Below are 27764 nucleotides of genomic sequence, written 5' to 3' on the forward strand. Positions count from 1 at the left end.
GGAGAATGTTTTTCACATACTTGGGGTTAGCAGTGCTAACTTTCCAAGATAAAGCAGTTTTGAAAAACAGAAACCTAGCTTCAGTTCCCTGTAATTTACACAAGCTGGCAGATGCCAGACACGTACATGTCCGGTTTCTTTCCCTAAATAATTCCCAGCGTGAATACAGTTAATGGCTTGACCAACATATGACTCAAGTCTGAATCAGAATTGATTTGGGCTGCATTTTGCAGAATCCCAGCAACTTTTAAAACATTCTGTGATCAGCTTTTCCTGATTAAACACACTCTGCTTGCTCTGTGCAGTAAAGCAAAGGCTGAAAGGTGTATGGTGACTGTGCATCAGGAGGAAGAAAGAGCAAGACAGAGAAACTGTATTAAGTAAAAACAAACATTTTTTTAAATAAAACTCTATTTAAAGTATAAAATGGTATTAAAATATTTTAAGTAAGATCATACTAAAGCTATAAAACTATCTTAAAATTTTCATTTTAATCCATATAGCCTTTAATATTTATAAATTGAACATGAATAGATTTAGGCTGAGAAGCATAAGGTTTGAAACCATCTAAGTTCCAGAATAATCTTCTCAATAGTGGGGACAAGGGACCTGAAATGCTTTAAGACGAAGTTGGTGTATATCTGAAAGACGCTGTAACTGCAAGTGGGGAACTCCGAGACAAACAGCTAAGCTGGCGATACCACTCTTGGGCATTTGATGGGCTGGTATCTCCGTGGGGGGGGTGTTGGAAGGAGGCTGGATCAGTGTTTATTTCTACTCTATTTTAGCCTGTTCTAATGCCGTTCTCTGCTGATTGTCGACAACCTATAGACGTTTTTCCCCTGAACACTTAGCGGGCTAGGGAAGGTGGGGGAAGGTTTCCTGCCCTGGATATCGGCCAAGGCTGTGGGCAGGCCTGCGCGGCAGAATACACTCTGTGGAGAGCTTTTCCTGTCCATGTGCCTGGGCCTGGCGGAGCCGAGGTCAAGAAGAAACCTGCCCCTGGCTTTGGCCACCCGCCCGGCTGTTTGGCCCCTGCACCTCCGGAGGCTGCCGAGGCCGGGTCACCGGCAGCGCCGCGGGCCTGACAGCGGTCTCCGGCCCCTTCACATCGCAGCTGTGGTTTTTGGTCTTTTTTATAGGTCCTGTGTTTGCTCTAAGGAAGTGCATTTGCGGCCTGCGGTGAGCGGGAAGATACGTGACGTTGCACCCATGCGGCAGGCCCTGCGCGGCGCCCTTCCGCGACCCTAGCGCCTCAGGGCCGCCCCGGGCCCCCTTCCCTTCCCTTCCCTTCCCTTCCCTTCCCTTCCCGGGAAAGCCCCGGCGGCGGCGGCGCGACGGCCGGGCGCTCTCCACCTCCCCGCTCCCGGCCCTCCGCCGCGCCGGTGCCTGCCGGGGCAGCGCCCCTCCCCCCGCCGCGCCGCGCGCGGGCCGAGGGCCACTGGCCGTTACGTCCGTTGGCCGCTGACCGGCGCGGGCCGTTGGCCGCGGCCCCGCGCGCCGCGCTTTCCCTCTCCGTTTCGAAGAGCGGGGCGGGGGCGGAGCCTGGCGCTGAAATAGCGGGGCCGCAGGAGGAAGTGGGCGAGTGCTGGGTGCCTGGCTCGCGGCGCCCGGGGCCTGCCGGCGGCGCGGAGCGGTGAGGTGAGTATCGCATCGCATCGCACCGCACCGCATCGCATCGCATCGCATCGCACCGCATCGCATCGCCCGCTCCTGGCGGGCTCCTCCCGCCTCCCCTCCGGCGGCGCGGGCCGCCTGGCCCCGCGTTGTCGCTGTCGCCGGGCGGGGGGGGAGGCGGCCTCTGCCCCCGCCGCCGCGAGCCCGCGACGGGCTTCGCTGGGCTGCCGCCGCGGACCGTGGCCGCATCGGCCTCTTCCTTCGCCCTCCCCGGGGCGAAGCGAAGGGCGGGCGGCTGCTGCCTTCGGGGAGGGCTTTGTCCCCGCCGGGAAGCTGCCGCTGCCCGCCTCCGCGGCGGAGGCGAGCGCTCGCCGGGGAGGGCGGGAAGGCGCCTGGGTGAGCGTCGCGGTGTCCCCCGGCGGTGCTGGTGGCGCTGAGATCCCCCCACCCGCCCCGGGACGTGCCTGCCGTGTCCCCATGGTGAGGTGGCGGTGCCGCCGGCAGGCAGCGGCGCCCGGCGCTGCCAGGCGCCGCGGGGCGAAGCGCGAAGCCGGGGCGGGCAGGTGGCGGCCTGCCGCGGGCTGGTGGCTCCCGGCAGTGGGGTCCGCCAGGGCCGCGGAGCTCCCCTGCACCTGGCAGTGCAGGGTTAGGGAGCCCCAGGGCCTCATTATTATTATTATTATTTTCCTTAAGAACCCCTTCATTTTGCTTCTTCTCCTTCCACTCCCCTCCCAGGTCACTGGCACTGTGAGAGAGGGTGTATACGGTTTCTACCTTCTCTTTTATTGCCTTTGGAAACTTTTCTCTCTCCTGACAGTTCGTTGGTTTTTCTTCTTTCTGCCTGCTGAATCCTATCTTGATCTTCTTCTGTAGGTCAGTTATTCTTTGTTTTACTTTCCGTTTTCTGCTGATCAGTTTGTCTTTGTGCACATTGTCTGTTCTCTGCTCTTTACTATCCCATTCTCTGTCCACTKCTCTCTGTGCTGTGATTTTTGTCTCTGCTCTGTTATTTCTTCTGGCTTGTCTTCTACTTTCCCCAGCCATAATCAACCCCCCACCCCCCTTCTCTCCTATTACATAGTGCTCTCTCTTCTGCTTAGCTTTTTATGATTTATCTTTGAGGTATTGCCTCTCTCTTGTTTTATCCTAGTTAGTATAGTCCAGTATCTCACCCTAGGTGAGAGTTTTCAGACTGGAGGAATACCTGCCCAGAATAGGAGAGCAAGGAGTTAATCCTGTAGCAGAAACTCCAGAGGGATTGACGTTTGGTTTTTCAGCAACAGAGGGATGTGGGAGTGGTTTCTAATAATAACGCCATAATTTGCAGGAAAACTGGGTGAGCAATGCAGATCAGTCAGTTCAGTGTGTGCTTTTTCTCAACTCTTTATCTTCTGTAGAGCTGTGGGTGGCTGTGGTAGCCTGTTAAGGTGATCGGTGCTTTGGCTGTTTCTTTGTCAGCTGTGAGCAGCACTCGTGTTCCTGTGATACAATGATAATGTTCAGTTCAGAGTGACTATCTGAAGGCTGGAGCAGGGAGCTGGAGAGTGTGTGAAGTGGAAGGGAACTGAGGGAGCAGGTCCCATCCCCTGGAATGGATTTATAGTGCATGTGGTGAAGTTACGGTCTCGGTATCTTGGGGTGACAATGGCTTTGAACTTGATGGGTTTTGTCTGTCTTTATTTTATTTTTAAAGCACAGTATTTCTTAGCTTTAACTAAAGACCAAAGTACAGGGCCTCAGAGGTATTTAAATCACTAAACTCTTAATCCAGAAAATCTACACTTATTTCAGGAGAGGTTGAGAACTGTTCTGATGTTTCTTAGGGTAGTTGAGCCAAAGATCTCCTGACAGTCATAGAATACTTCTTTCACTGTCTTTTCAAAATGGTTAAAACGTTTGGGTGAGGAGGGAGCAAAGGTGGTTCCCCAACAGGAAATTATCTTTTTTTTGTTGTTGTTGTTTGTAAAGGGCTTTTTGCAAAAGTCCACTTCTTGTGGAAAAATGACTGGGTTTTGTTAAAAGGCTTTTGTCAATAATCAAATTGAAACTTTGTTTTCATGTGTGTGTGGAAGCATAACATCTTGAAAAATATTAAATTTTTTTTTGGTCATCTTTTTATAAAAAGTTCAACTCTGTTTAGAGTCTTCTTTAGGGTAAAAAAACATTGCAATATCCACTGCTTGTGACCTCCTCTGTGCTGATGCTGTTGGGGAATGCATTTTATTAAAAAAAAAAAAAAAGTGTTGCTAGCAGTTTATTTGCTTGACTTTCTGCAACCTATCTCTTCCCATTTTTCTGTCTTCTCTTCTAGGTTGTGTGTCTGCCACTACAGTAACTGATTGGCAGGGCTTAGGGACCAGACAAGGCAAAGACTCCATTGTGCACATGCTGAGCGTAACATCTGATTGTAAGTCTTCTGGATAGGCTGCGTGTCTCATTGAGCACTTACTCTGTTGTCGCCTACACACTGATCTGTACTTAAAACCAGTAATAGTATGTACTTTTCAGTGGAGCTTGTACTAAGAAATGCTGGTGTGAAGATCTTGCCTTATTTGGCTGATCCTACTTGTTTATACTTGGTGATATCACTGAATTCAGGAAGGAAAAATAGACTTTAGTTTTTGGTTAGGTGGTTTTGTTGTGTTGTCTCCCCTCTCCCCCTGCTTCTTACAATCAGATTAGGCCAGCCAGAACTAGTACAACTGAGATAGTGAGTTTGATACTATTTCTTACTGTGAACCATCAGCAGAGTTTTGACATTGCCTGTGCAAACCTGGAGTCTCTGATCTTGAGAATTGTGCCCTACTGCCCATCACTAGGGTAATAATCTTTTATATGATGTGAGGGCCCCTAAAGGTGCTCATTGTGGCTTTTGATTTCTGGTAGCTCCCAAACGCTAAGAGCTGTGATGTGTAAGTAGAGAGGTCTGATGTATTTGTATACATTCACTAAGTACTCTTACCTGGGATCAGTTATATCATGGGTTTTCTGTGTTGTTTTTCCTGTGCAAGAGAATAGCAGGAGTCATCCAGACTCAGCAGGAGTCTGAAGAGCTGCCAGATCAAACAGACTTTTCTGTAATAGAATGAAAATGTTTAATCTGGAAGCAGGCAGGCACATAAATCTAGTAACTGCCACCTTTGGAGACCTTTCTGAGGTAGCTTGGAGTTTAGAAGTTATTGCTTCCCTTATGTCACCTCAAATGCACAGTGCTATGCTGCAGTGTGCGCTGGGGGGAGGAGGACCCAGTAGCCATTAGCAGTTTGTATAATGCCAGTGCAGAGACTGCTGGCATAACTGCATGGGAGCAGCTATAGATCTAGGGTCCTTGATGAAGGAGCTCCCATTGCCTCTGGGTATGGATTAACTGGCAGTGGTGGGTAAGGGAGTCAGCTTGGTCTGTGGTTTTCTCTGCTCAGAGGAATTAACTGCAAATGAGCAGGTTTCATTTCTGCTGACCAGTAGTTCACCAACCTGTGAAAGAGCAGAATTTACCAGCAAATCTGATGTTTCTTTGCACAGTGCTGTCTTTTGGTTTTCTCTTAGTGTGTTGTGGGTTATTTGTCTACGTCAGATTACCAACCATTTGGGGTAGGAATTGTATTGATCTGTGTGCTGTACAAAGCCAAGTACATGCAAATATTTCTAGTTAGATAGTTGAACTCATAGCTTGACCAAAGATGCAAAACTCCTACTTGAAGTTTGACTGTCTGTTAGTTTTGAGTGATTTATCTTGGGATGAGGGGGGAGGACTCAGTTCAGCTTTAGCTAAATCTCGTCAGTTAATGATTAGAAATACAGAGTGTATATAGTTTGGTCCCTGCCCCAGGGATTTTAAAGTCTGATTTAGACTGACCCAGTCCAAAGAGGACAGAAAGGAAGAGTAAAATGTAAAAAGAAGTAATAAGTCATATTCTTTGGATTTGAAAATGATTTGTTCTTAAGTTTCAGTGATTGTCCTGATTTGTGGCAGATGCCTATACAGAATGACAGCCTGCTGCCCTGGAGTTATCTCAACTATAACCGATAATGACCAGGACTCTATGCATAGCTGGCAGTGGTGTGTGTTAGACACTTTCTCCGTAGCTGAATGAGCTTGACTGCAGTTTCCTGCTCATTCTTTTGCAAACAGTTGCACAAGTGTACAGTTCTTACTATGTTGTGTGTTAATGTGTGTGTTGTTTTTTTTTTTTCCCCCAACAGCTTCTCTAAGAGTCCCGCCCTCATTCCCATCCCCCTTCGGTAGCCCTATGGCTTAGTCAGAGCATTGTTTGGACTGACTTGAGGAAGTAGAAATTTCTGTTCTTGATCCAGTCTCCTGATTTATTTATTTTTTAATTATTACTTTATTTCTTTGCTCTGATGTAGCACTGGAGGTGACAGAGTCCTTCCTGATCACAGAATGGCTGAGGTTCGAAGAGACCTCTGGAGATCATCTAGTCCAACCCCCATCAGCTAGAGCAGGTTGCTCAGGGCTGTGTCCAGTTGAGTCTTGAATCTCTCTAAGGATGACTCCACAACTTCTCTGGGCAACCTGTTACTGTGTTCAACCACCCTCACAGTAAAAGGGCTTTTTCTTATGTTCAGATAGAATTTCCTGTGTTTCAACTTGTGTTCGTTGCCTCTTGTCCTGTCACTGAGAACCACTGAGAAGAGTCTGGCTCCTTTTTTTACACCCTATCAGGTATTTATACACACTGAGATGATTTCCCTCCCCACCCCTTCTCTTCTCCAGACTAAAGAGTCCCAGCTCTCTCTCCCTTAATCATCTCTGTGGCCCTTTGCTGGGCTCACTCCAGTAGCTCTGCATCTCTGTTGTACTGGGGAGCCCAGCACTGGACCCAGCACTCCAGGTGCAGCCTCACCAGTGCTGAGCAGAGGGGAAGGATCGCCTCCCTCAACCTGCTGGCAATGTTCTGCCTAATACAGTCCAGGATTCTATTGGCCTTCTTTGCCACAAGAACATGTTGCTGGCTCATAGTCAACTTGTCTGCCAGAAGTCCCACATCCTTCTCTGTAGAGCTGCTCTCCAGCTGGTTGGCCCCCGTGTGCACTGGTGCACAGTGGGTTTTGGTTGGGCTGGCCTACTTCATGAATATGAAGAAAAGGCTGCACATCTCATTCTTTGAATGTTTCTCTGTTTATCCTCTCTTATGACAAAGAAGTGTCATTATGGCTCTAACCTTTTACCTCAGTAGTTCGCTCATCACTTTATTTTAAAGAGCTCAGAGCTTTTACTTGGCTTCAGCTAACAAGCAGGGAAATTGGACTGCGTACATGAGTGCTCATGTGTGCTGAATTTTTGTTTAAAAACAGCGAATCTGCTGTATTTTCTGACCTTGAAGCACCCTGACCTTTGGTCACTTCCTAGCATGCCCCACTGCAGTTTCATGGTGAATGGGCAATGACTGTGTCTCTGTAACATGTTGGGCTATCTCTTTCATCTCCTTTAAAGGAGGAAAACATGTTCTTGGCCAGTGTAACTTTGGATAGCTTGGTGTAGTTATTGTTACACCCTTAGATTAACAGGTATACAGAACAAATCCACTTGGATCAGCTAGTCACTGTTTTGGTTTTACATTCACTTCCTGGGCCTAAGAGTTAATCTGCATTTCCTCCTAAGCTAAAACTGAAAGTGAAATGCTCTGCACTTTTTTATGCACAGTCATGTTTCTTCTCCTAGTGAAATCCACACATTTCCAAAGTGCTGTTAGACCTACAGCAAGGGAGCCTGAAGCAGTGTCAGGTAGAAGATCAATGCAGGGTGCTAGGGTGTCTTGTGTAACTGCACAGATTTCTCCCGGCAGTAAGAAATGTGTGTTCCTGGAGGCTACTGTTCTGCAATTCTGTCATAGTTTCCCAATAGCCCATTCCATTTATTTGAAAGAGGATGTTCTCTTGGCTGTGTATCATTGTTAAAAGTGCTTGAAAGAGATCATGCTCTCTTTAATCTCACAAAACATTAAATCAGGAAATGCTGGCAAAAGGCTCTGGTCAACTGAAAACAGCATTCATAGTCTTACCATCATTCTTGGTTGCCCAGTTTGATGCTCAGCTTAATGTTATTTGGGACATCTGAGCACAGTGACCCGTCCTAAAATATCTCTTCAGTATGCTTTTATTTTTCCCTGGCATCATCTGTTGAATTATTTGGTGGGGGAGGGGGAGGTGGCAGTTGCAAGACTAGGACAGTGGGAGAGTTTCCTAAGGCCAGTGTAATCAAAGGAGCAGTGTTGTGCTTTTCTTCCATGGATCATCTTTTTGGCTGTCCTACTAATACATGGTTGTTCCCTACCTAAAAGGAAGGGATGTTTGTAGCTGATGCACTTAAAATGAACTTTCATTCTCCTAAACATTAAATTTTATCTTTAGTTTTGGAGAAGCTGTCAGATATTGAAAGGGTTGTGTGTGCTTTTTGAAGCAACTAAGCATGCTCATGTAAAGATATATCTTTGTACCCCTTCTTCTCTAACTGCCTTAGCCCTTGCCCTTATAGTGAATGCTTCTGATTCTGGTAAGGTGAACAGGCTCCACTTAAGTAGTTCTGGGGAGTACTGGTTGGTCTGGAAAAAACAACCAATCAAAAACTCTTGAAAGGAGACTGTCCTGTCCTCTGAACTGTTACCTGCTAGCTCTGCTGGTGCCGTCCTGGCTCTTACATCTGCATACTTGGTTTCAGTAAGCAGGCAGATTTGATCAGTGTGATGTTTTTTTTAGATATATTGTTCCTTAGACATGTGTATTCAAATGACCCATGCTGATCCAGCATTTAACTTTTTACATTGTGAGCATCTTCATAGCTGCTGTCTTTTAGAAAGCAGTACAGATATTCCTAATATTTGAGTCTGGAAGAATAATTCTTGTCCAGTCATATGGTCTGAAGGTAACTGAAGGCAGAGATTGTGTCACTGTTGGTGGCCACCCATGTCCATAGAGACATTCTTTTGATTTTGATGTTTCCTTCCTTGCTCATGTAACTTGCCAGGCAGGTGGAGAAAAAACAGGTTCTTCACACTCCTCTTTATTGTGGGTATCAGCTGTGAGATGTGTGTAAGTTGCAATATGAAGTGGCATTCCTGAATTTATTTTATTTTATTTTTTTCCCTGACTAATGGATGAGCTGTGCCTATGCTGGCACATGAGAACAGCCATAAGTCTGTTAAAACAAAAATAAGAAGTATATTCTTGTCCTCTGGGTGGCATGTCAGTTTTTATTCCCAAGCCCCAACAACCAGTCCCCCTTCCTGAGGATTTCTGGTAGCTAGTTCTTGTCTGATCAATACCTGCATTTTTCAGAGTTCCTATTGCCAAGTGATCTCAGAGACTGTCCTCTCACTTCCAGGGGCTCAGCACTTTGTCCCTGCTTGACCGTAAAGGCATACCAGAGTGCAGGCATCTGGAGCTGATGCTCCAGCAGGGCAAACCAGCAAGGGGTGCAAGGGAATTACCATGCAGAGGGAGCTGACAATCTGCCTCTGTTTTTTGCTGCACATCTGAAGTTTTCTGTAGGATAGTTGTCAGCTTTGCTCTGCTTTCTAAATCTGCAAGAAACTTCCCTGTTTCTCTCATGTTAAACCTTCATTTATGCCTCCCATGTGTTAGTAGCATTTGTCCTTTATCAACACTACTGAGGATCTCTCTGCTCTTCTAGTCTATTTGTTTTTCCTCTGTAATGTCAAAAGACCAGAATCATGATTCCTCAGTCCTTGCTTTTTTCCAGTCATGGCCCAAGGGGCAAACAGTAACAACAGCTTGAATATGCCCTATGACATTACTGTAGAGTTGTGTTGCAGCTGCTGGTCTGATATGGTTGGGCTTGTGAACAGTAAACAGCCCTGTTAACAGTCTTACGTGATGGTTCCTGGGATTATTCTGCTTCTTCGTGTCAGGTCCAGCTATGGCTGTTTRGATAAGTGTTTTCTCATGCTTCTGAGGAAATGAAACACAAGGCTGGCTAACCTGACTGTGGAGATGCTTTGCCCTGCACCTGAGGAGAAAACAAGCTCAGTCCCAGATGTGAATGACCATGGCAGTCAGGATCCAAATCTTGCACCTTCCTCTTAGATCTGGACATGCTCAAAATATGGAGATGTGTAAATTTGGCTTGAATCTGGCTCTAGTACCTCTAGTTAGCTGAATCCAAATTCTGGCTCTTAGCTTTGGGGCAGTTCAAGATACAAGTCTTCTGCCAACTAAACTTCAGCCCAGTAGCATCTGTATGCTGGCTTCTGAAGAGCACTGAAAAGTGTTGTTGTGCTGCCTCCATCACTAATCTGACGTAGAAACCACAATGATCCAAAGTTCCTGCCTTCATTCTAAAGAGAATCAGTAATATGGCTGTGTTCCTCCCTGCTCACTGACATGTTATATAGGGGCCAGAGGGAAAGGGCATTTTGAGCCTAATCAAAATAAAGGCTGATGAGGAAGTTGAATGTTTTTCCTCCTAAGAAGTCAGAGTATTGCCCTGGTAACTGGAGGGTTGTTATAGTTCGTGTCGTCAGAGTGATCTTCATCCAAAAGCATAGAATGAAAAAGTGTGTAAACAGTAGCCAAACACAGGGAGATGAAATAAATATTTAATAAAAAGACCAATCCAAGACTTCTCTTAAGAATAGATAATAAAGCTTTTCTTTAAAAAGAAAAAATAAAATGCCAAACAAGCTCTGCAAAGTATTTGTGTAAAAATACACAGATGGGAATACTTTGAGTCCAGGCTGAGACACTCACTTAACGTATTAAAGCAGCATAAAGAAGCACAGGTAAATATGCCCCAGTAAGGAGGTAGTCAGACAAGCATCTAGGGGCATCAGATCTTTGTGGCCCATTTAGAGCTTCAGTACCATTGAATACTGGGAGATAAATATACAGTGAAACTTAACTGTTGGGAGCTAGAAGCATTCAGCATGTTTCAATGCATTTTTACATAAATAGCATCATGAGCAAACTGCTTCCCCCCCCCCTTCCCCCTTGCTGGAGCGATTGGAAGTGAGATTATTCAGAAATCTTGAGAAGGGGGTGCAGTCTGAAGCTGAAAGTAAGAGAAACAAAAGCTAACTGCCTCAAGCAATCATCCCACATATTTGAGAGTGAGAAGGGGAGTGGATCTGAGCAGCCTCATCTCTGACAAGAAGAATATCTTTCCTAAAAGTCTAGCAAATAAATGACTTGTAACTAGGAGACAGGGTCTGTCCGTAGCTGGGCCACAGACCTACTGGCATCTCAGCTAAGGTATTCTACCCTAAGGCTTCTCAGTTTGCCACTTTTGAAATGAAGCTAATAGGGTTGTAGCTTCTCTCTGAGGGAAATGCATGGAAAAAGCTTGTAATTTAGAAGCTGTGGCCACCTGTAGTTCCCTATGATGGGGAAAGCCCTGAGAAACTTCAAGCCAATGGCTTTGGTTTTACCCAGATGGCACTAAACCATTGCTTTGCTTTCATGGTAGCACAGGTATGGGCAGCCACAAATTCACAAAGGGCCTTGTTCAGCCCATCCTTCACCTGGCTCATACATTGCGATGTCTCTGTTCCTTCTCCTCACCCTTCCATTCCACCCCTCAAGCCTGTGATCGCCTTCTGCTTTAGGAGGACAATGTGTCTTGGAGGAGGCAAAATCATGGGGCCTTCTAAGCACTGTTATGGGCTGGCATGTCCTTTGCAGGCTGAACCACATAGGGAACAGGTTCCCTGTGGTCATAATATCCTATTTATTAAAATGAATTTCAGCACTGTTTTGCCTCATTAAACCTTGTTGCAGATCAACAAGGCTTACATCTTAAGGGAAAAAAACCCATAAAGCTATCTTCCCTTTTGCAGTGGTTCTCTCTCTCCTTGCAGAGTCTGAAGTACACATGCAGCTGCTGTGGGAGTGGTCAAGTTTCTCCTTCCATAGCAGAGAAGCATGGGGAAGAAGTCTGGTATCTGCTGCTAGCTGGGCTGTTTTAGTTCCTGTTGAGTTTGTGCAAGGAACCGAGTGTGGCAGGGTGATAGGGATTCCTTTAGGGACTTTGGGCTGGATGATTTGGAGTTTGCTTACACTCACATGACTTTGAAGGTGCTAGGAGAGCAGTGTGGCACAGCTAAATATCCTGTAATAAGGAACTCTATAGGTCTATGGTGCTGTTGCTCTTTCTGACTTCCTGGTAACAGTTCACCATGTAAAGCAGTAGTGCATGTGAAATGCTTTCAGGAAGGCAGTGGAATCGAGCAGTTGTGGCCTGAAACATGGATTTAAAATGCCAGGTGACAGGGCAAGTCGCATCATCTCCAAGTGCCTCAGTTTTCCTATCTGTAAAATGATGCCTTGTTCTGCAGCTCAACAGTGAAGTGTTTGACTGCAAGACAAGTAATATCCAACAGGTACAGGAAGGGACAAAAAGACACTGCTTTTTTTTCTTAGAAATTATGTCATCACAACTGCCAAAAATAAAGCAAGGTTTTTATCCTTCAGCTGCCARTCAGAGAGCAATGTGTAGGTTGTAAGTTTTTGCTTTTTGCTTTTTGATGACTGATGCATTATTGCTGTTTCAGCTTTGGAGACTTTAATTCACTCCTAACCCAAATGTGAAACATAAATATCTTTATCTTTGCAACTCACACAATAGGTCTATTGACTGATAGCATGTCTGACCAGGTGTTCATACAGGACATGTCTCAGAATCTAGATGAGTTGTTAAAGGAATCAGTCCTACAGGCATGTGGGTTTGCTGCTGGAAAGAGTATGTTTTCCTAACCAGACAGTGTCTGGTACAGCTGAGAACATGAAATGGGTGGGGGTTTTTTGTGAGATGAAAGACCAGTTAACTTGCTGTCTGTGCAGGCTGCAGACCAAGCTGTTAGGACGGGTGAAGTGATGGTAAGTAGAGGCATTGTTCAAGGGATGGATTCTTCTCCAAGCTATCTTGAAGATGTAGCAGAGAACTGTAAAGAAGGGATGAAAGCTGATTTATAGGGTGGCTTTGCACTGTTGCTGTAGGAGTCCTGGGACCTGCTCTTGTTTAAGGCAGCTTCGAGAGCTATCAAGAATTCCCCTAACTGGTATCCCTATGCTGCTGGCTGACCCTCTTGCTGCCATGTGGGGGGCTGCCAGCGGTGATGTGCTTGCAGTGCCTGGAGGCACAGCAGACCTGCATGCTGTTGGTAGAGCAGGTGAAGCCTTGCACTCTTTGCAGCTCTACTGTATCCATGTGCAGCTCCCTACCTGGGAAGACAAAATGTGCAGCTGCAGTGCTTGCTCTTGAATTAACTAAGTGTGTGGCAATGGTACGGCTGAGAGGGCCTGATTTCATCTCACTCCAGCACAGCTATGGCCACAGCTGCCCCATGGGACTATTACCCTTGTATGTACCTCTGTGGTTCCACCATGCAAACTTCCAGTGCTGCCTCTTTCCCTGAGTTGCATGGCACCGCTGGTAATGGCTGCAGGAGAGAAGTGCCCTACAGCGGATGAGGCTTTTCCCCTGGCTCACCCCTCCCAGAACAGCCAGAGATAGTGCTGTGATGTGGGAGGAGATGTAGGTGTGGAAGAGAGCCATGGGAGGTAATTTATCTTGCAGTCCTGCCTCTCCCTTCTTTCTGCCCTGTGAACTTGCCCTCTCCTTAAAGGTTGGAGTCGAAGAGAAAATTGTCACCCTTCCTGTTGCCACCCCTCATTAGTGGGGTACAGCTAGGAACAGCAGCTCTGGTGAGTATGTTGGTAAGATTTAAAAGCAAATATAACTTGGCATGAGAGGGAGAAACAGATGGGACCCCAGACCTGTAAGATCTGTGTTGCCACAGGAGAGAAGTGTGTACCTGCCCTCATGATGACTGGCTGAAGTGGTGTTTGGAGGAAGCCTTGGAGGTCTGCTTTGGGGGAAGAACTTGCAGTGTTGTCTCTCATGAAAACTGGCATGTGTCAGGGTGGAATGAGCTCTGTCATCCTGCGCTGACAAGCAGCTGGCGGGCGCATTGCTCAGGCTGTGCAATGATTTACTTAACCTTTGGCCTGTGTTGAGACATAAGCAACTTAAGCAGGCAGGGCTGTATGATGGCACAGAGGCAGGGTTGGGGGGAGCAGGCGTAAAAGCATCTTAGTAGATTGACAGTTGTGTGTGTGGTGTGTGTGTTTTTTTTTTTTTTAGTGGAAACTGTGTCACAAGAATTACAAGCTTGGAAATATAGATGCTTTGTGAAAGTAATTACCTCAGTTTCCAGTTGTCAGAGCTAAGGGAAAGCCCAAGGGGGTGTGTGTATGTGTGTGTCTGTTTAGATCCACAGAGGTTCATGAAACTGCTTTGGTTGTGTTTGCACTGTTCCTCATGAGGGAAGCATTGTATGTGGGAGCTACAGGGAAGTAACTGTTCGCTATTTTGGATTTCCAGAGCTCATCTCTTGAGGTTAGTCCCATTGCATGAAGTCTGGTAGCGTCTCATGACTTGCAGTTATGAGAAATGCTTGTTTTGTCACACCTCTTTGTAGGCTTGCGGTAGCAAGTAGTGCTTTCCAGGAGGAGTTTTGATTAACTCAGCTTGTTGCTCTCTGCCCCTGTGCTCTCTGCCACCTTTTGAGCAAGGTTCAGTATGAAACTCACTGTATACTCTGCATTAACATGTAACCCCAGCCTTTTTCTGCAGGTGACCAGGCTGACTGGAAAGGGTACATGTCTTCTCCACCCTCCTTTCTTATGCTGCTCTTTTCTGGTGTGTTTTTTCCTCCCTGAGCTTTTTTTTTTCCTTCTTCATTCCTGCCCCCCCTCCCCCCAACCTGGAGGTTACACTTTCCCCAGGTTTTACTGGTTCATCACTGTTTCAATACACAGCTTAGACTTCAGCAGGCAGTGATGAAGGATGGAGAGGGAAAGAATAAGGAGATGAGAAAGATTTGYCACTGAAGAAATTTTAACAAGAAACATATTCAGACTTCCAACTGCAGCCCTATTATTTAGCGAGAGACTTCTCTGCTGAGTCTCTCCCATGACAAAATGTTGAGCTGCAGTGAACAAGCCCTGCAGTCTGACTGTCAGAGCTTGTTCAAGGGTCCTAAACTTGCATTTAAATTATTCCTTCCTCCCTCCGACTCCCCCCCAAGCAAAAAATTATAAGGAATATGGAAAGAATTGATCCAAAAAACAAATTGTTTTCTTATCTGTTCAACACTTCAAGGCATCTGGCTGTTTCTCAGAGGCAGTTGTTGCCACTGAATATGTTAAGCTCACTTGTCTAATGAGTGAATTCAGTGTGAAAGATCATAATGTATTAATCAAATTATCTGGTATTTCAATTAAAAAACCCAAAACATACTCCATAAAGACTTTTAGCAGCCATAGGCAGGCTTAGCAAATGATCTAGATTTACTTGTTTTCCCAAATATTTTGGGGTGCAAAAAAGGGAAATAAAACAAACTTCTATTTGAAAAGCATTTCATATATACTCAGGATCTCAGTACAGATGGGTTTGTAGCCTTTATTTCCCTTGTGTCTCATTCTCCTACTAGCAGATCTTTTCATTCAGCATAAAGTAATTATTTCTATCCACCAGAAAATGTCTTAATCTGAATCTAAAACTACTAGGATTCTGAAGTGTTAATGAGTAAAAACTTTAGATGCCAGCAGTATAGTTAAATTTCACTGTTTGGGGCTTGCTTTTAAGAGGTCCAATTTTTGAGATTCCATTAAGGAGTCTGAGTTCTCAGGAGGAACTTTGAATATCCAAAGCCCTTGTTTTGATTCAAGGTAATCATCTGAAACTTGAGGTCTCTGGAATTACTACCTTTTTTTGGCATGAAAGAAATTCTTGTTCCTTTTCCCAGGTGTTTTTTTCGACCACCCAAGTGGAGCTTTGTTATCTGAGGGCTGGAACCCCTCCGGGACTTTCACTTTCTTCCTTTATGCAGGGAAGAATTCATGAAATAATTATCCCCAAGCCTCCTTGCCTTCATGTTTTTACCATTTAAGGATTTGGGGAGCTTCTCCCAACACCCCCCCCCCCCCCGGCAGTTCTTAATCTCTGCCTGTGTGCAGGAGTGAACAATCCTGAAATTTACAGCTGTGATGGGTGGTTTTGAATGTGTCTCTTTTTGTGAACTTGCCCCGAGGAGGCTCTAATTTTACATAAAGCTGAGACAAACCCTTGAGGGGAAGGAGATGGGAAGAACCCTCATGTGCAGTAGGTCTCTCTCCATGCACACCCATCACCATCTCTGGGTGCAGCACTTAGCAGGGCACTTAGCTGGTATGGCAGGGCAGGGGCCAAGAAGCATTGAGGTTCTTCTCCAGGTATTTCACCTGTGTAGGGTGCCCAGGATGCAGGGAGGACCTCTGCTGTGACTAGTGCATAAGCTTCAGGCTCTCTTTGAAAATCACTAGACGGTTTGAAGGCTTAGCTTTCAGAGCTATAGAGCTTTTGCCAGAACTTGCTACAACTTTCCAGGAATTCATGTGAGGAACTTGCACAGCTGGACAGACTCAAGCTTTCTTACTGGCTTGCCGTGCTGACTAGAGGCTGCAGAGACGCTTGCATAGTCTTGTGTCAAGCTACTGTGCCCTGCTTCTCCATGCTGACCTGTGTGGGCATGCCCAGAAGAGATCTGGATCTCTGTTTTGCTTGACTTGTATTTCCTGGTTCGGGAATGGAGCAGAGTGCCCCTTTTTTTTCCCCAGCCTGGAATATCCTGTGCCTCCCTTTTAAAGCAGGGAATGGAAAAAGACAATAGTGCATTTCCCTTTGGCTACTTGTTTCATGAGTGCTTGGAGTGAGCAAAGGAGGCTTCCTGGCAGTGTGAAATAGCATGACAGAAAAAAGCGTAGGGAATCCAAGGCCTTAAAGCAGCATTTGGAGCTCTCCTTGGAAAGACATGTCAGTTGGCAACTCCCTAGGGAGGTGGCTTGACCTGGCTTTTTCATTCCACCCTCTGCTGTAGGAACGACTAAGTTGGTCTCTGTGCAGGCTGATGTTTGACTTAGTCTTTTTATCACCATCTGAGTGCACTTGTCTGACCTTCCTGCAGTTTACTGGAATTTGCCTCCATGAGGGGAAAAAAAGTAGGTCATCACAGCACAGTTTGGCTAGTTGGAAGTGGTCTCACTGTAAAGTCTTGCAAGAGAAATCTCTCTGGTGTTGCTACTCACTTAGTTACTTGTGTGCTGCTCACAGCTGTAATGGCTTGTGTTGTATCACACTCCTGTTGGAGAACTGCAGGAGAACATCTGCTCCTTTGCATATGTAGTATGATGTGAAAGGAGTATGAGGTAACTTCTTTCCATTTGGAAGATGGAGATTTGTTCAGCATGTACTTGTGTTGCAAAATCAGCTGGCTGTTACCAGCCTGAATTAACAAGCATGGACTGATCTGACCAACTGTAAAGTACTGCAGTGGTCCTGCAAGAGGCTTTTGGCATGGGCTGGAGCTGGGTGGGGATGATGGTCCCACTGGAGCCCAAGGAGAACAATGTGATGAATGTGATTTTTTTCAAAGCAAATGGGATGCGAGCAGCCTATGTCCACTACTCCTTCAAGCATCCTATAGTAAATATCAGCCATGATGGTCCAGGAGGTGGTAGTGAACTCAGGAGTGTTAATGTCTAAGGACATCCACTGTTCATTAGCAATGACATGAACACCTTGGTTTGGGGCTGAATCACTTTGAACTCTTTATTTACGCATATATGTGTGTGTATATAAATTAAATGATATGTATGTGTGTATAATATATGTGCAAGCTGAGGCTTTGCCAAGCCTAGAGAAATGCTGCTCATCTGTCTGCAGCTCCTGAGATGTTTGCAAAAAAGATCTGGCTGGAGACTTTATGCTAAAATTTCCACTTGCCTCATGATCCTAGGGATTCTGTCTCAAGTTCTCTATCCCCTGAGTGAACATCTCTGTCTCTTTCTCTCTCTTCCAGGAGAAGAGGTTACCCTCTCCCATTCCAGAGCCCCTGTCTGGTCCCAGGAGAACTGAAAGCACTGCATTCTCCCCAGCCTTTAGGGGACACTTCTTAGGGTAGAGGTGAGTGGCAGGAGTAGAGATTTGATCTGAAGAGAGAAAACAATGTCTTGAAGCGCAGCAGCAAAGCTTAGGTCTCTGTTTTAGGAAGCTACTAGTTTAATATAATGATTAAACGGAGATAAAAGCTCATGGATAAGAGCCTACTTTTTTTTTATCTTATGTTTTTATATAGACATATTTGAAATTGTCTTTTGGTCTTGGGACTTTTAAGAGCCTTTGAAAAATTAAAAAATTCCTAATCTCTCAAAGTTGCGACTCTGTGGTTTCCTTCAGAGTTTGAGTTGGTTTCTGCTTTCACTTCCTCTCCCTTCCACCTGCACTCTTGTTTATTTAAAATATAGATATGAGGAGCTGATACTGTAAAATAGGGTAATTCTTCACTAGCACAGGTCCATGGTGGTTAGCAGCTCATCTGGAAGGACTTCTTGATGCTTTCAGCTTGATCTGGATCATCAAGCACCTGTGCTGCAGCCGGGTTACAGATCTGGGTGGAGAGGGCCTGGTGGAAATGTAGTGCCCACTTTCAGCCAGGCCTTGCTCTTTGAGAGCTGAAGCCAACTTGCATCAGGGATTTCCATGTGTAGTTGTGGGTTGTCGCATCTTGGACAACAAATGTAAGGTCCACAAACTGGGTTCCTGCCTTCCCTGCCTCAGCAGGTAGTCCTGTATTCTTGGCATTTGCTGTGCCACGCTAGTGCCTCTCTTGCTCTGACTTCATGTACCGGATGTGACTGTTTGGCCTGCTGGTCTGTCCCACCTGCCAGCTATGCCTGGCTGGAAGAAGAGGGGAGCACTGTGCTCTTATGGGTCCCCTTCTTGGTGGGTGAGGGGTGCCACCTCTATGCCCTCCCTGCCTGCCTCTTCCCTTGTGGCACTGCTCATGCACAAGGGAGGCTGGGAGTGGTCAGCCCTGTCAGCCTCTGCATGGGGGCAGAGAAGCTTGACCTTGGGCTTTTAGTACAGGCAGGTTAAAGAGGAAGGCTTCCTCAGCCTAGAGGGCCCAACTTGGCTTTCTTGCTCCCTTTGGCACTATTTTATTTTGTTTTTTAGCTTTACTGATTGCTGTTCTAGCTTTACTGATTGCTTGTTTCCCCCCCTTCCATCTTCCTAGCAAGCCTCCCTGGAGGTTTATCACTGTTTTGGTCATGTGAGGACATATAGTGGACAGTAACAAGGAGCCATTGATAACACCCAGTCCAACCCTCCCTGTCCATAGGTACTTGTGTGAAAAGTATTGAAATAAGCCTGTGTGGTCTGTGTATACACACATGTATCTATGTATGTTTGTATAGACACTTGAAGTGCTGCAGATGTATTGTAAGCTCAGCTGAGTGTTTCACTTGGAAATACGCTGCTGTGCACACAGACCCAAGCGGCTTACCTGCTCTTGCAAGGGACCTGGAAAACCCAAGAGTCATGGGTTACCTTTGCAAGGCCAGAGATTCCTCTGTGCATCTATGATAACCCTGCTCTCTGTTCCAGCCTTGGGCACTACAAAGTATGGTCCTTTCCATCCCTAGCACCACCTCTTGGCTCTAAAGCCCCATTTGCAGGTCATATCCCTTCACTGTCTTCCATGTGTCTATGGCAGGAAGGCATTTTACCAACCTCATTGACCTGCATAGGGCCCTTCTTGCTGGGACAGTTATGATTTTCTCAGCCTTGTTTATGACTGCTGGTCTGTAATAGGCAGCCCTTTCTAGAGACAGGGATGTTCATCACTGGAAAGGCCCATTTCCACAAGATATGGCCAGGCCCATGAGCACTGGTAAACGGTGTGTGTTTGTTGGAATTCTTATTCCTTTAATCCCTTCCATTCTCCCTCTCTTGTAGGGCAAGGACTTTGGGACTGAAGCGGAGGGCAGTAAGAGCCACTCTATTTCTGGAGCTATCATGGAAAAGGTAAGTTACAAATGTGACTGAGGTTTGTGCTTCAAAGTGACCAGTGATTTCTCTTTTGCACTTGGCCTAAAATACTTCAAAATACTTCTGATACTATGTATCAAAAAAGTGCCAGCTCATGCCCTTCTCATCTCCCCCAGAGTCCCTGCTGGTGCCTCTGACACTACTCTTCTCCTTCAGGAATATGACCAAAAAGAGGATGAAACAACTTAGTTTGCAAGGCTGCTCTGATACCTCACAATTTGATGCTCTCCCTTCAGGCTGTAGGCTTGAGATATGGCTGATTTAAGAGACTACAATCTTTGGTTAAGCAGCACACAACTAAAACTAATAAATCAGTTAAACTAATTGACTAGTAGACACACTTCTATAATCAATTTATGATTACATGATTTTGCACAGTATTAAACACAATTATAAAGCTGCTATTTATCACACAAATCTTATTAACTACGTAACTGCTATTGAAATAGAAGTCTATTGCCCTTCCTTCCCCACCTTACTTAGTGTTAGGGTACAATTCTAACCCTCCTCGCTCTGCCATCCTGCAACAAGTCTTTTGTATATAAACCTGATGGAAAGTCCCAGCAGGCTGTGCAAGGGGGCCTCTGGTGTCCTGGAGAACTTGGGTCACCAGGTGAGCATCACTACCATCCATAGGCATTCACACCTGTATTATTGGAAGATCTTCCTTCTGTCAATCTTTGACTTCCTGCATTGGTCCCAATTTTGCTATATCTATACCCAAATTTGTATTTCTGATACTGTTAATCTGGGCCCTATATGATGATATTGGTATGGTTACATAGGTATGGGTGGCCTTGAAAGGTTCCACTTCCCAAAAGATCCCCCAAGCTTCCCTTCAATTATCTGGTTCATCCTGTTTGCACATTGATTACCTTATGCCCTTGGTAAGAAAAATCATTCTACTTTAGCCTTGATTCTTCTTGCGATTCCCAATTAGGCTTAAGCACTTTCTTCTCTTATAGGCAGACAGTCTGCATACCAGAGCAGGGATTTCCCCCCCCACACACACACTTTATTTCTGCACTTGCACAACATCCTGCTCTCTCTTAGCTGCTTAATTACAACTATTGGCCAATCTCCTGGTTTCTTACAGAGGCCTTAGCTGGTTATGAGGCCTGAGTCCTATGCTCTATTGGGACCTCTTGCTTACATCAATCTAATTACCTGCCAGGCCACCTCAGCCTGACTGTAGTTTGGGGGCAGGGTGCATGGCCACAGAGGTAGCACATGCCTGCTGTGAGGGTGGATGTAGATGATATCAGATGCTAATAGTCTGCCATTTCGCTGTCACTCTTCTAGCTGGCAGCCACATGGCTCTCTACAGGGATCTGAACAGGTTTATTCTAGACCTCGTCTAGATCCCTTTGAAGAGGGAATTGAAATGTGAACCTTAATTTTTGCAAGCTTCTTTTACCTCTGTTCACCACATGACTGCCATGCTCTGATTACATTTAAATTGAGAGCTGCTGGCTTACAGTTATATATAGGAAGTAGAATGCCTAATCCCCAAATCCAGGGATAAGTCTTCCAAATGCAGATGTCTGAATGAAGAAGTGAATGGTTTGTGCTGAGTACACCTCTGTTTTGAAAGAGGAGCTCTGATCAGGGGTGCAGTCCTTGCAACAGCTGGGAGCGCACAGAAGGTGAGCTCACTGCTTCAGAAAGTCAACTCTCTGCTAACTCGTAAAAACAAGTTTGGAAGAACAGTTGGTTCTGGTTTGTAAGAGCAGAGCTAACTAGCACTTGCCATCAAATAGTTGTGAGTAAACATTAGGAGTTAACATGCATTTGCTGAAGTCTTGTAGGCTCCTGGCTGACATTATTCAAGACCTTCAAAGGAGGCCAGAAAAGTGTGTCCACTGTTGGAAAACAATGTATGCGCAGACTTATTTAGTTGTACTTTTCCTGGGTTAGGTTTAATAGTGACTGCCTTTTATGTTTAGGATATCCACAGCGATGGATCCAGCCAGATGGAATGTATCCTCCTGTACAACTTTCTGCAGAGCTCCTCCAACTGCGAGTTTGGAGACCAACTGCAAGCCCTACAAAGCCAAGGGATCATACCTTCCATAAAATGTGTCTGCTACTATGATGATGAGGGGGAGCTTCAGACAGATGGGAATCGGAGTGGCCACTTGCAGAATGGTGAGCCGGGTGAGTGCTCTCCTTCCCACCAGCCTCTGAGGCTTGTTATTTTTATTTTCTTGCCTTCTCTCCTCTGCTGGCCTGTTGTAGAGGAGTAAGTTTCTCTCCATTGAGAAACTCTACTGCATGGCTATTGATGGTGATGCTTGTTGGGATTTTTAACACTTGGGATAATACAGCTAATGCTTAGCACTTTATCTCCCTGTGGTTTTCTGGATTACTTGTCACCCTGGCTGTTTTATCTGTAGTACATCAGACAAGAGCCCCAGAGCTGGTACTAATATGATCATTCTTCTTAAGCAGTGTGATCTATGTCAGGTTTCACACTGCTCCTTGGAGAGAGTTTCAGTACTTGGTCCCTAACAGCACTAGCTCTGGGGCTAGGATTTTGGAACCTACTCTTTTTTTGCTGCTGAGTTCATCCCTTTCTGCTGTACCAGTGTGGTAGAGATAGTTTCTCATGTAGTTACTGGTACACTTAGTACTTAAGTAGCTATCTGCAGCAGAGTTTTCCCCCTTGTACAGGATGTGTCATCTGATGCATTGATCTCAATCTCAGTAGGGCTAAGAGGACCTGCTACAGTACATAGCGCTCCACCATCCAAATCTGCATTGGTCTCATGTCCCAAGTAGCATTGGGAAGCTTTGCAAAATGGAGATGCTGTGTTTTAGATGGTGCTTAAGAGAGGTCTTAATGGTGGTCATGAAGAAATTACATGAGCTCTTCCACTTCCCTCCCCAATTCTAGACAAAACGTTGGCTGTAATGTCCTGTACAAATTTTGGTTTGATATATTCTAACTACCCCCCCGCCCCATAGCATTTCTTTTGGGCAGGGTGAGGCTGCATCTTACCCAGATTACAGCTTAAACTATTTGCACACAGTCTCTGGGAAAGTTTATATTGTTGTATGGACACAAATGAACGACCTATAGTACATATAGCTGTTACAAATGCAGTATGGGAGAGGGGGGCAGGGGTTGATGGAGATGGCCAGGATGCCATGAATCCACTTACCTGCAGTGAACATAGTCTTGCTGCAGCCTGTCAACTAAATCCTGCTTTATGTGTTGGCAGTGTTTGTCCCTGAGGTGAATGAGGAAATTCTCCAGATCATTGGTGCTCAGCTCGCTGAGATTGGAGACCAGATGGATAAAGAAATCCAAGCAAAAGTAGTAAATGATCTTGTACAGCATTTTCTGAATGAGAATTTGTCTAGAGAGGTGAGTGAAAAACAACTCGACTAGTAGTTCTCCTTTTAAATGTTGTTGAACCTTCCTGCTGTGGCTTTGAAGCAGCAAGCTGGCAACATCTGCATTTTTGCTAGTTTGTTGCTTTAATTAATTGTTGCCAGCTTAAAATTCAGCCCCTACATTTACCTTTGATATGAACATTTGTTAGGGGTGATGCTGTGGCAGCTTTGCACCCTGTAGCAGCCTTTGCCCTGCAAAGTGGACTCCTTGGGCTCATCATCCCCTTTCTGCAGATGGGGAAATTGAGGTGGTGAAGGTTTTCAGAGGCATTTTTGACCTCAGGTTGGTGGGCTCAAGGGCTTAGCATCTTTGAAAATCAGCAGTCTGGTTAAAGCTCAGTATTTGTCTGAAAGATCTTTAGGAGGTGCAGAGACGCTGGTGCTGGGTCCTGTACATCTGATGCTGGCCACATGGGCAATACTTGTTCAAGGCAAGGGGAGCAAGGCAATATTTGTTGCATGCCTGGATCCTTTCTCTGGCTCCTATATCTGAAAGCTTTCCAGTGAAACTCGCTTTGCCTTCTCCTCACTAGTCCCCACCTAAACACAGTGAAGTTCAGGGCTACACCATTGGGGAGCCCAGGCCTGGCAGGCTGGGTGCAAGCCCTGAGGAAGGTCTGGGGGTGGGGGGTAACTGTGATGCCCCAAATTTATAAGTGCTGTCTAAACTCTCCAGCAGTACACGTGCTATTGCCTTTGCTTTGGGCCTGGGTGAGCAGCTGAGCTCTGGGTTAGCCATTCCCATTGCCATCTGGGGTGTTCAACAGCCCTGGCAGGCTGCTGTGCTGAGGAGGAAAGAGAGAGAGGCACCCTGTGAGGTGGTTGGACAATAGTGTTGGTCACCGGTACAAAGTGTGGGGAGCCCTTTCTCCTGCAGCTGTTGTACTGAGATCCCTCCCCCCCACACCTTTTCCTCCATACAGGAAATAACCTGGTGCCTGTCACAGGCAGTGGAAGGGCTTGCAAGGGCCATCCCCTCAGACATGGAACAGGAGAAGGCCTTGTTAGTGCTAGCAATGGTCTTAACTAAAAAAATTGCAAATAGAGTGCCCTCCCTTCTACAGCGCGTCTTCAGCACCACTGTGAACTACATCAGTCAACACCTCCACACCTACATTGTCGGAATGGTGAGTGCTGTCAAACAGCGCGGCGGGCGGCTCAGTGCTGGGCTCTGGAGGCTTGGCTGAGAGGGACCCTCAGTCCTGAAAGCTCTGAAAGTTGATGCCCTGTGGGGGTGGGGAACAGAGGGGTGTCTCAACTTCTACTTGCCTCAGTCCCTCTATGTAAATGTGCATGTGTACATGCACATACATGTGTGCATGCATGTGCATTTGCACTCATGTGCACGTGCACACCCAGATACACCCATGCATGCACTTATTTGCACTCTCCAAGAGGCAGTGCCTCTAAGAATGGGATTTGAGCCCAAGCAGGGCAGTGATCCTGCCACACACTGGGAAGAGTGCAGTGCTGCAGTTGAGTGCCACAGGTTTGCAGGACAACCCTGTGCTGCAGCCTTGCTGTGGGCAGCATCAGCAACCCCCCCCAGAGGGACCCTGCTCACCCAGTGTCGTGAGCCTAGACAAGTGCCTTACGCCAGGGCTGTTATCTGCTAGGCAGCGAGGTGCCTCAGGTTGGGCTGGGCAGCACTGCTCTCCCTTCAGCTCAGCTCAAGGCCACTGAGTTATCCCAGAAACCTGGCATTTTATCACAAGAGTAGCTCTTATGCTGCCTTACTGCTAAACAGAGGGCTAGTTAAAGGAGCTGACAGCAAAGCAGGGGAGGGCAGGAAAAGGGCTCCTTTAGCTGATGGTTCCCTTCCCCTCCCCAAGGTAGCAGCAGTAGTGGGGAACAGAGCTGGGCACCGAGACAAGGGCCATTACAGACCGTTCCCCATGGGACGCTGCTGTATGTTAGCACCAGGCGCCAGCTCTCAAAGCCAATCCAGTTCTGCCATTAGCACAGAAATGGGGGGGGGAGGGGAGAGTTGGGGGTCGGGCAGGTGACAGCAAGAGCAGGAGGCAGAGCTCTCAGCTGGTGACAAGTGGAGTCACAGGGGGCTTGTGGCAGCTGCTGAAGCTGCTGCTTTTCCCCTCCCTTGGGAGCTGCTGAGTCTCTTCAGGGAAGGCAGAAGGCAGCAGGCAGGCACAGGGCTTGCGGCTGGGGCAAGGCTCTACTGCTGTTAACACTGGTTCTGTTTCTTTCCTGCTAGCTGCGTGAGTGAGAAAGTTCTGCTCCAGCTACCTCGGTGGAGACTGCAGCTTCCTGAGGACTTTCTACTCCTCTTGATATAGTCAAATTATTTTAATTCTGAGATACAGCTGTGAAAAAGGAGGCACAGCTATGTAGATAGGCTTTCATAGACTAGCGCAGCAATGACAGTAGTGTGAGCTGCATGAGCGTCCTGCCAGTACCTGTAAGGAGTAGTGCTTGCCCTTTATCATTTTGTCAGATAGGGTGGGGGGTGGGTGGGGGTGGGGTTTGTTTGTTTGTTTGTTTTTCTTCATTAGCAGACTTAGTGCAGGTGCAGACCCAGGCTTGTGCCTCCAGAGGAAATGCCATGGCCACAGAGCCTGACCCCAACTGCAGCATTCTGCTTTAGCTACTGTCTTCCCCCATCCTGTTGTGGTGCTGCAGACTTCTGTGCTGCAGCTGGGCTATGGTGAATGTTAATTGTTCCCAGCAAGGCCTCTGCTGTAGAAGGGGTGGTTCATCAGCACCACTCACCAAGGTAAAAAAAATCTAGATTATCTCAGAGCGAGCTGGCCACAGATGGAAACAACCCTGAAAGAGGTAGGGTGAGGTATCGCTTTAGATGGTTTAGTCTTAATCCACAGCAGCTCTGCTTGCTTGAGAAATGAAACTAAAGCAGAAAATTAGAGAAAAGTACAAGGGTAAATTGTTTCAGGGAGCACAATACTCTGGATATGCTTGAGGGGAAAAAACTGTTCTTTAGCTTTAGAATAGCTTGCTGTAAAGCAAAGGAGCTATCAACCTTGAATCAGGAAGAATACCTGGCATCTCTGACCATGACCCTATTACATTCACATCTCAGGGCACTGGTATCCTGTTGAGCAAAAGAAATGACTCAGGTGTTTGTGTATGTGATCACACACAGGGTAGCTGAGGCTTCATCCAGCTGCCTCAGAACTTTGAGAATGTAAATATTTTGCCTTTTTTTAACTTAAATAAAAAGGTCATTTTTCATGGCAATACAGCTCATAAGAGTTTGAATTTCTGCTCTACCTTTTTAAGCAGTTGTCATTCTTTGTGCAAGTTCTTATATTCTTCTAACTTAATAGTGCTTATGAGGCAGCTAGCATCAACAGAGGCACTTTTATTCCTACTGCCTAAAGTCATCTTGCATAAGCAAAAATTTTTGTTCCACTGCACTATAATGGGGAAACAAAAAAGCACAGAAATAGTCTACACAGTGTTTTTGAAAACTGTACCATTTATTAAAGTGCAACCTGGGGGCATGGTCTTTCTTACAGTAGTGTCCCATTGGCAGAAGGAAAAAATATACATACCCCTTCACTTAAATTGAATGTAGAACAATGAAGCTGGAAAGAACTTCCTTTTAAAGGTGGAAACACTTTTTTTAACCAAATGGCACAAAAAGCTTTACACAGTTTTCCCCAAGAAGGCTGCACTTACTTACATATTAAAAGGAACAGTATGACCAGTTCCTTGGGTAACTGGTGACTTCAGGACAAGTCAGGGTATCTTCCCACAAACAGGCCACTTGGGAACACAACCTGAACTCCCTGCAAGTCAGCCTCTGTCTGTCTAGACCCAGCAGAAGCCTAGTGGGAGATATCCCCTAACATGCATACATTAGTCAGTCCCATTAGACTTTGCTACTTAAAATCAAGTGGCATTCTTTTGGTCTGAGTGGGTTTTAGCCTTATAACACTTTTTGAATAAAAGCTTATAATGTGAGTTAAAAATGGGGAGAGACCCCCTAAAGATACAGCAATAAGATGCATCCTCTGCAGCTTGTTCCATCCAAGTCAATAGTGTTCCTTGCCTCCCCTGCAGATACTGCAGGGAGATTGAAAGCAGCTTCCACTGGAAGCTAACTGTAGCTTCCCCTCTTCTACAGCATAACCATAGACCTCTAGCTAGGAAGAAGCAAGTCAGCCTACCTAAGAGACCTAGAGAGGGTCAGCTGTTTAAAAAAAAAAAAAAAAAAGGGATAAAGTCATTTAAATAAAAAAGTGAGTATGAACTATGGTGTGTTCTGGTTCCCCTACATGTATTGGTAACACTACAGCTGACCTGTTCCAAGCTGGTGCAGTTCTCATTCCCCAGCCAAGGACACTAGTCCATGGAGCTAACAGCAGCAGATGCAAACCAAGACCCACTGCATATAGCTAGCCCTGTATTCCCTGCTCCATAGGGGCCAGTGCGCTATCTACACTGGACTGAATTAGTGGTGGCTTAAATGCTTTTTTTTTTTTTTTTTTTTTGAATGGCAGTACATAGCTTGCCCTTCAAAGCACAGCACAAACACAGAGACTCAAAGCAGTGCTGGTTTTGTAACCTTCCCAGTGCAGAAATTAAGCAGACCAGGCCAAATGAAACAATGCATAGTTTCTGCCTCCAATAGGTCCAGGAAATGATGTTCTGCCTCATCTCATCATGTTTCACTTTGAAACACATTTTCCTATCTATCTGTAACATACTGGAGTACAGAATACGTACAACAGCTGAGTTGCCCTTCAGACACTGAAAGAAGCAGTATGTGTCATGCCAAGAAAGAGAAATTCTACTGGCAACCTGGGCTCTACACCTAGCAGTGGCAGCTAGGTGATTGTTCACCCCCAACCCCCACTCCCCC

General features: G+C 46.1%; 1 protein-coding gene across 5 annotated transcripts; it reads left to right on the top strand.

Moving 5' to 3' along the window:
• The first annotated feature begins 1447 nt into the window (after positions 1 to 1447).
• BID (BH3 interacting domain death agonist) lies at positions 1448 to 27116 on the top strand. Of its 5 annotated transcripts, none has more exons than XM_026070387.1 (8): positions 1448 to 1641; positions 3929 to 4024; positions 17493 to 17596; positions 19430 to 19498; positions 21469 to 21670; positions 22747 to 22892; positions 23845 to 24048; positions 25134 to 27116. In XM_026070387.1, the coding sequence occupies exons 4-8, from the start codon at positions 19490 to 19492 to the stop codon at positions 25143 to 25145; spliced, it is 573 nt and encodes a 190-aa protein (XP_025926172.1). In that variant the 5' UTR covers positions 1448 to 1641; positions 3929 to 4024; positions 17493 to 17596; positions 19430 to 19489; the 3' UTR covers positions 25146 to 27116. The 5 variants fall into 5 exon arrangements, with proteins under 5 accessions (XP_025926172.1, XP_025926170.1, XP_025926171.1 ...); XM_026070383.1 differs by having other exon boundaries at positions 1456 to 1641; positions 21469 to 21679; XM_026070385.1 differs by lacking the exon at positions 17493 to 17596 and having other exon boundaries at positions 1455 to 1641; positions 21469 to 21679.
• The last annotated feature ends 648 nt before the right edge of the window (positions 27117 to 27764 follow it).

The sequence above is a fragment of the Apteryx rowi genome, unplaced genomic scaffold (genome assembly GCF_003343035.1).
Source record: "Apteryx rowi isolate R43461 unplaced genomic scaffold, aptRow1 scaffold_31, whole genome shotgun sequence".
NCBI classification, from domain to species: Eukaryota; Metazoa; Chordata; class Aves; order Apterygiformes; family Apterygidae; genus Apteryx; species Apteryx rowi.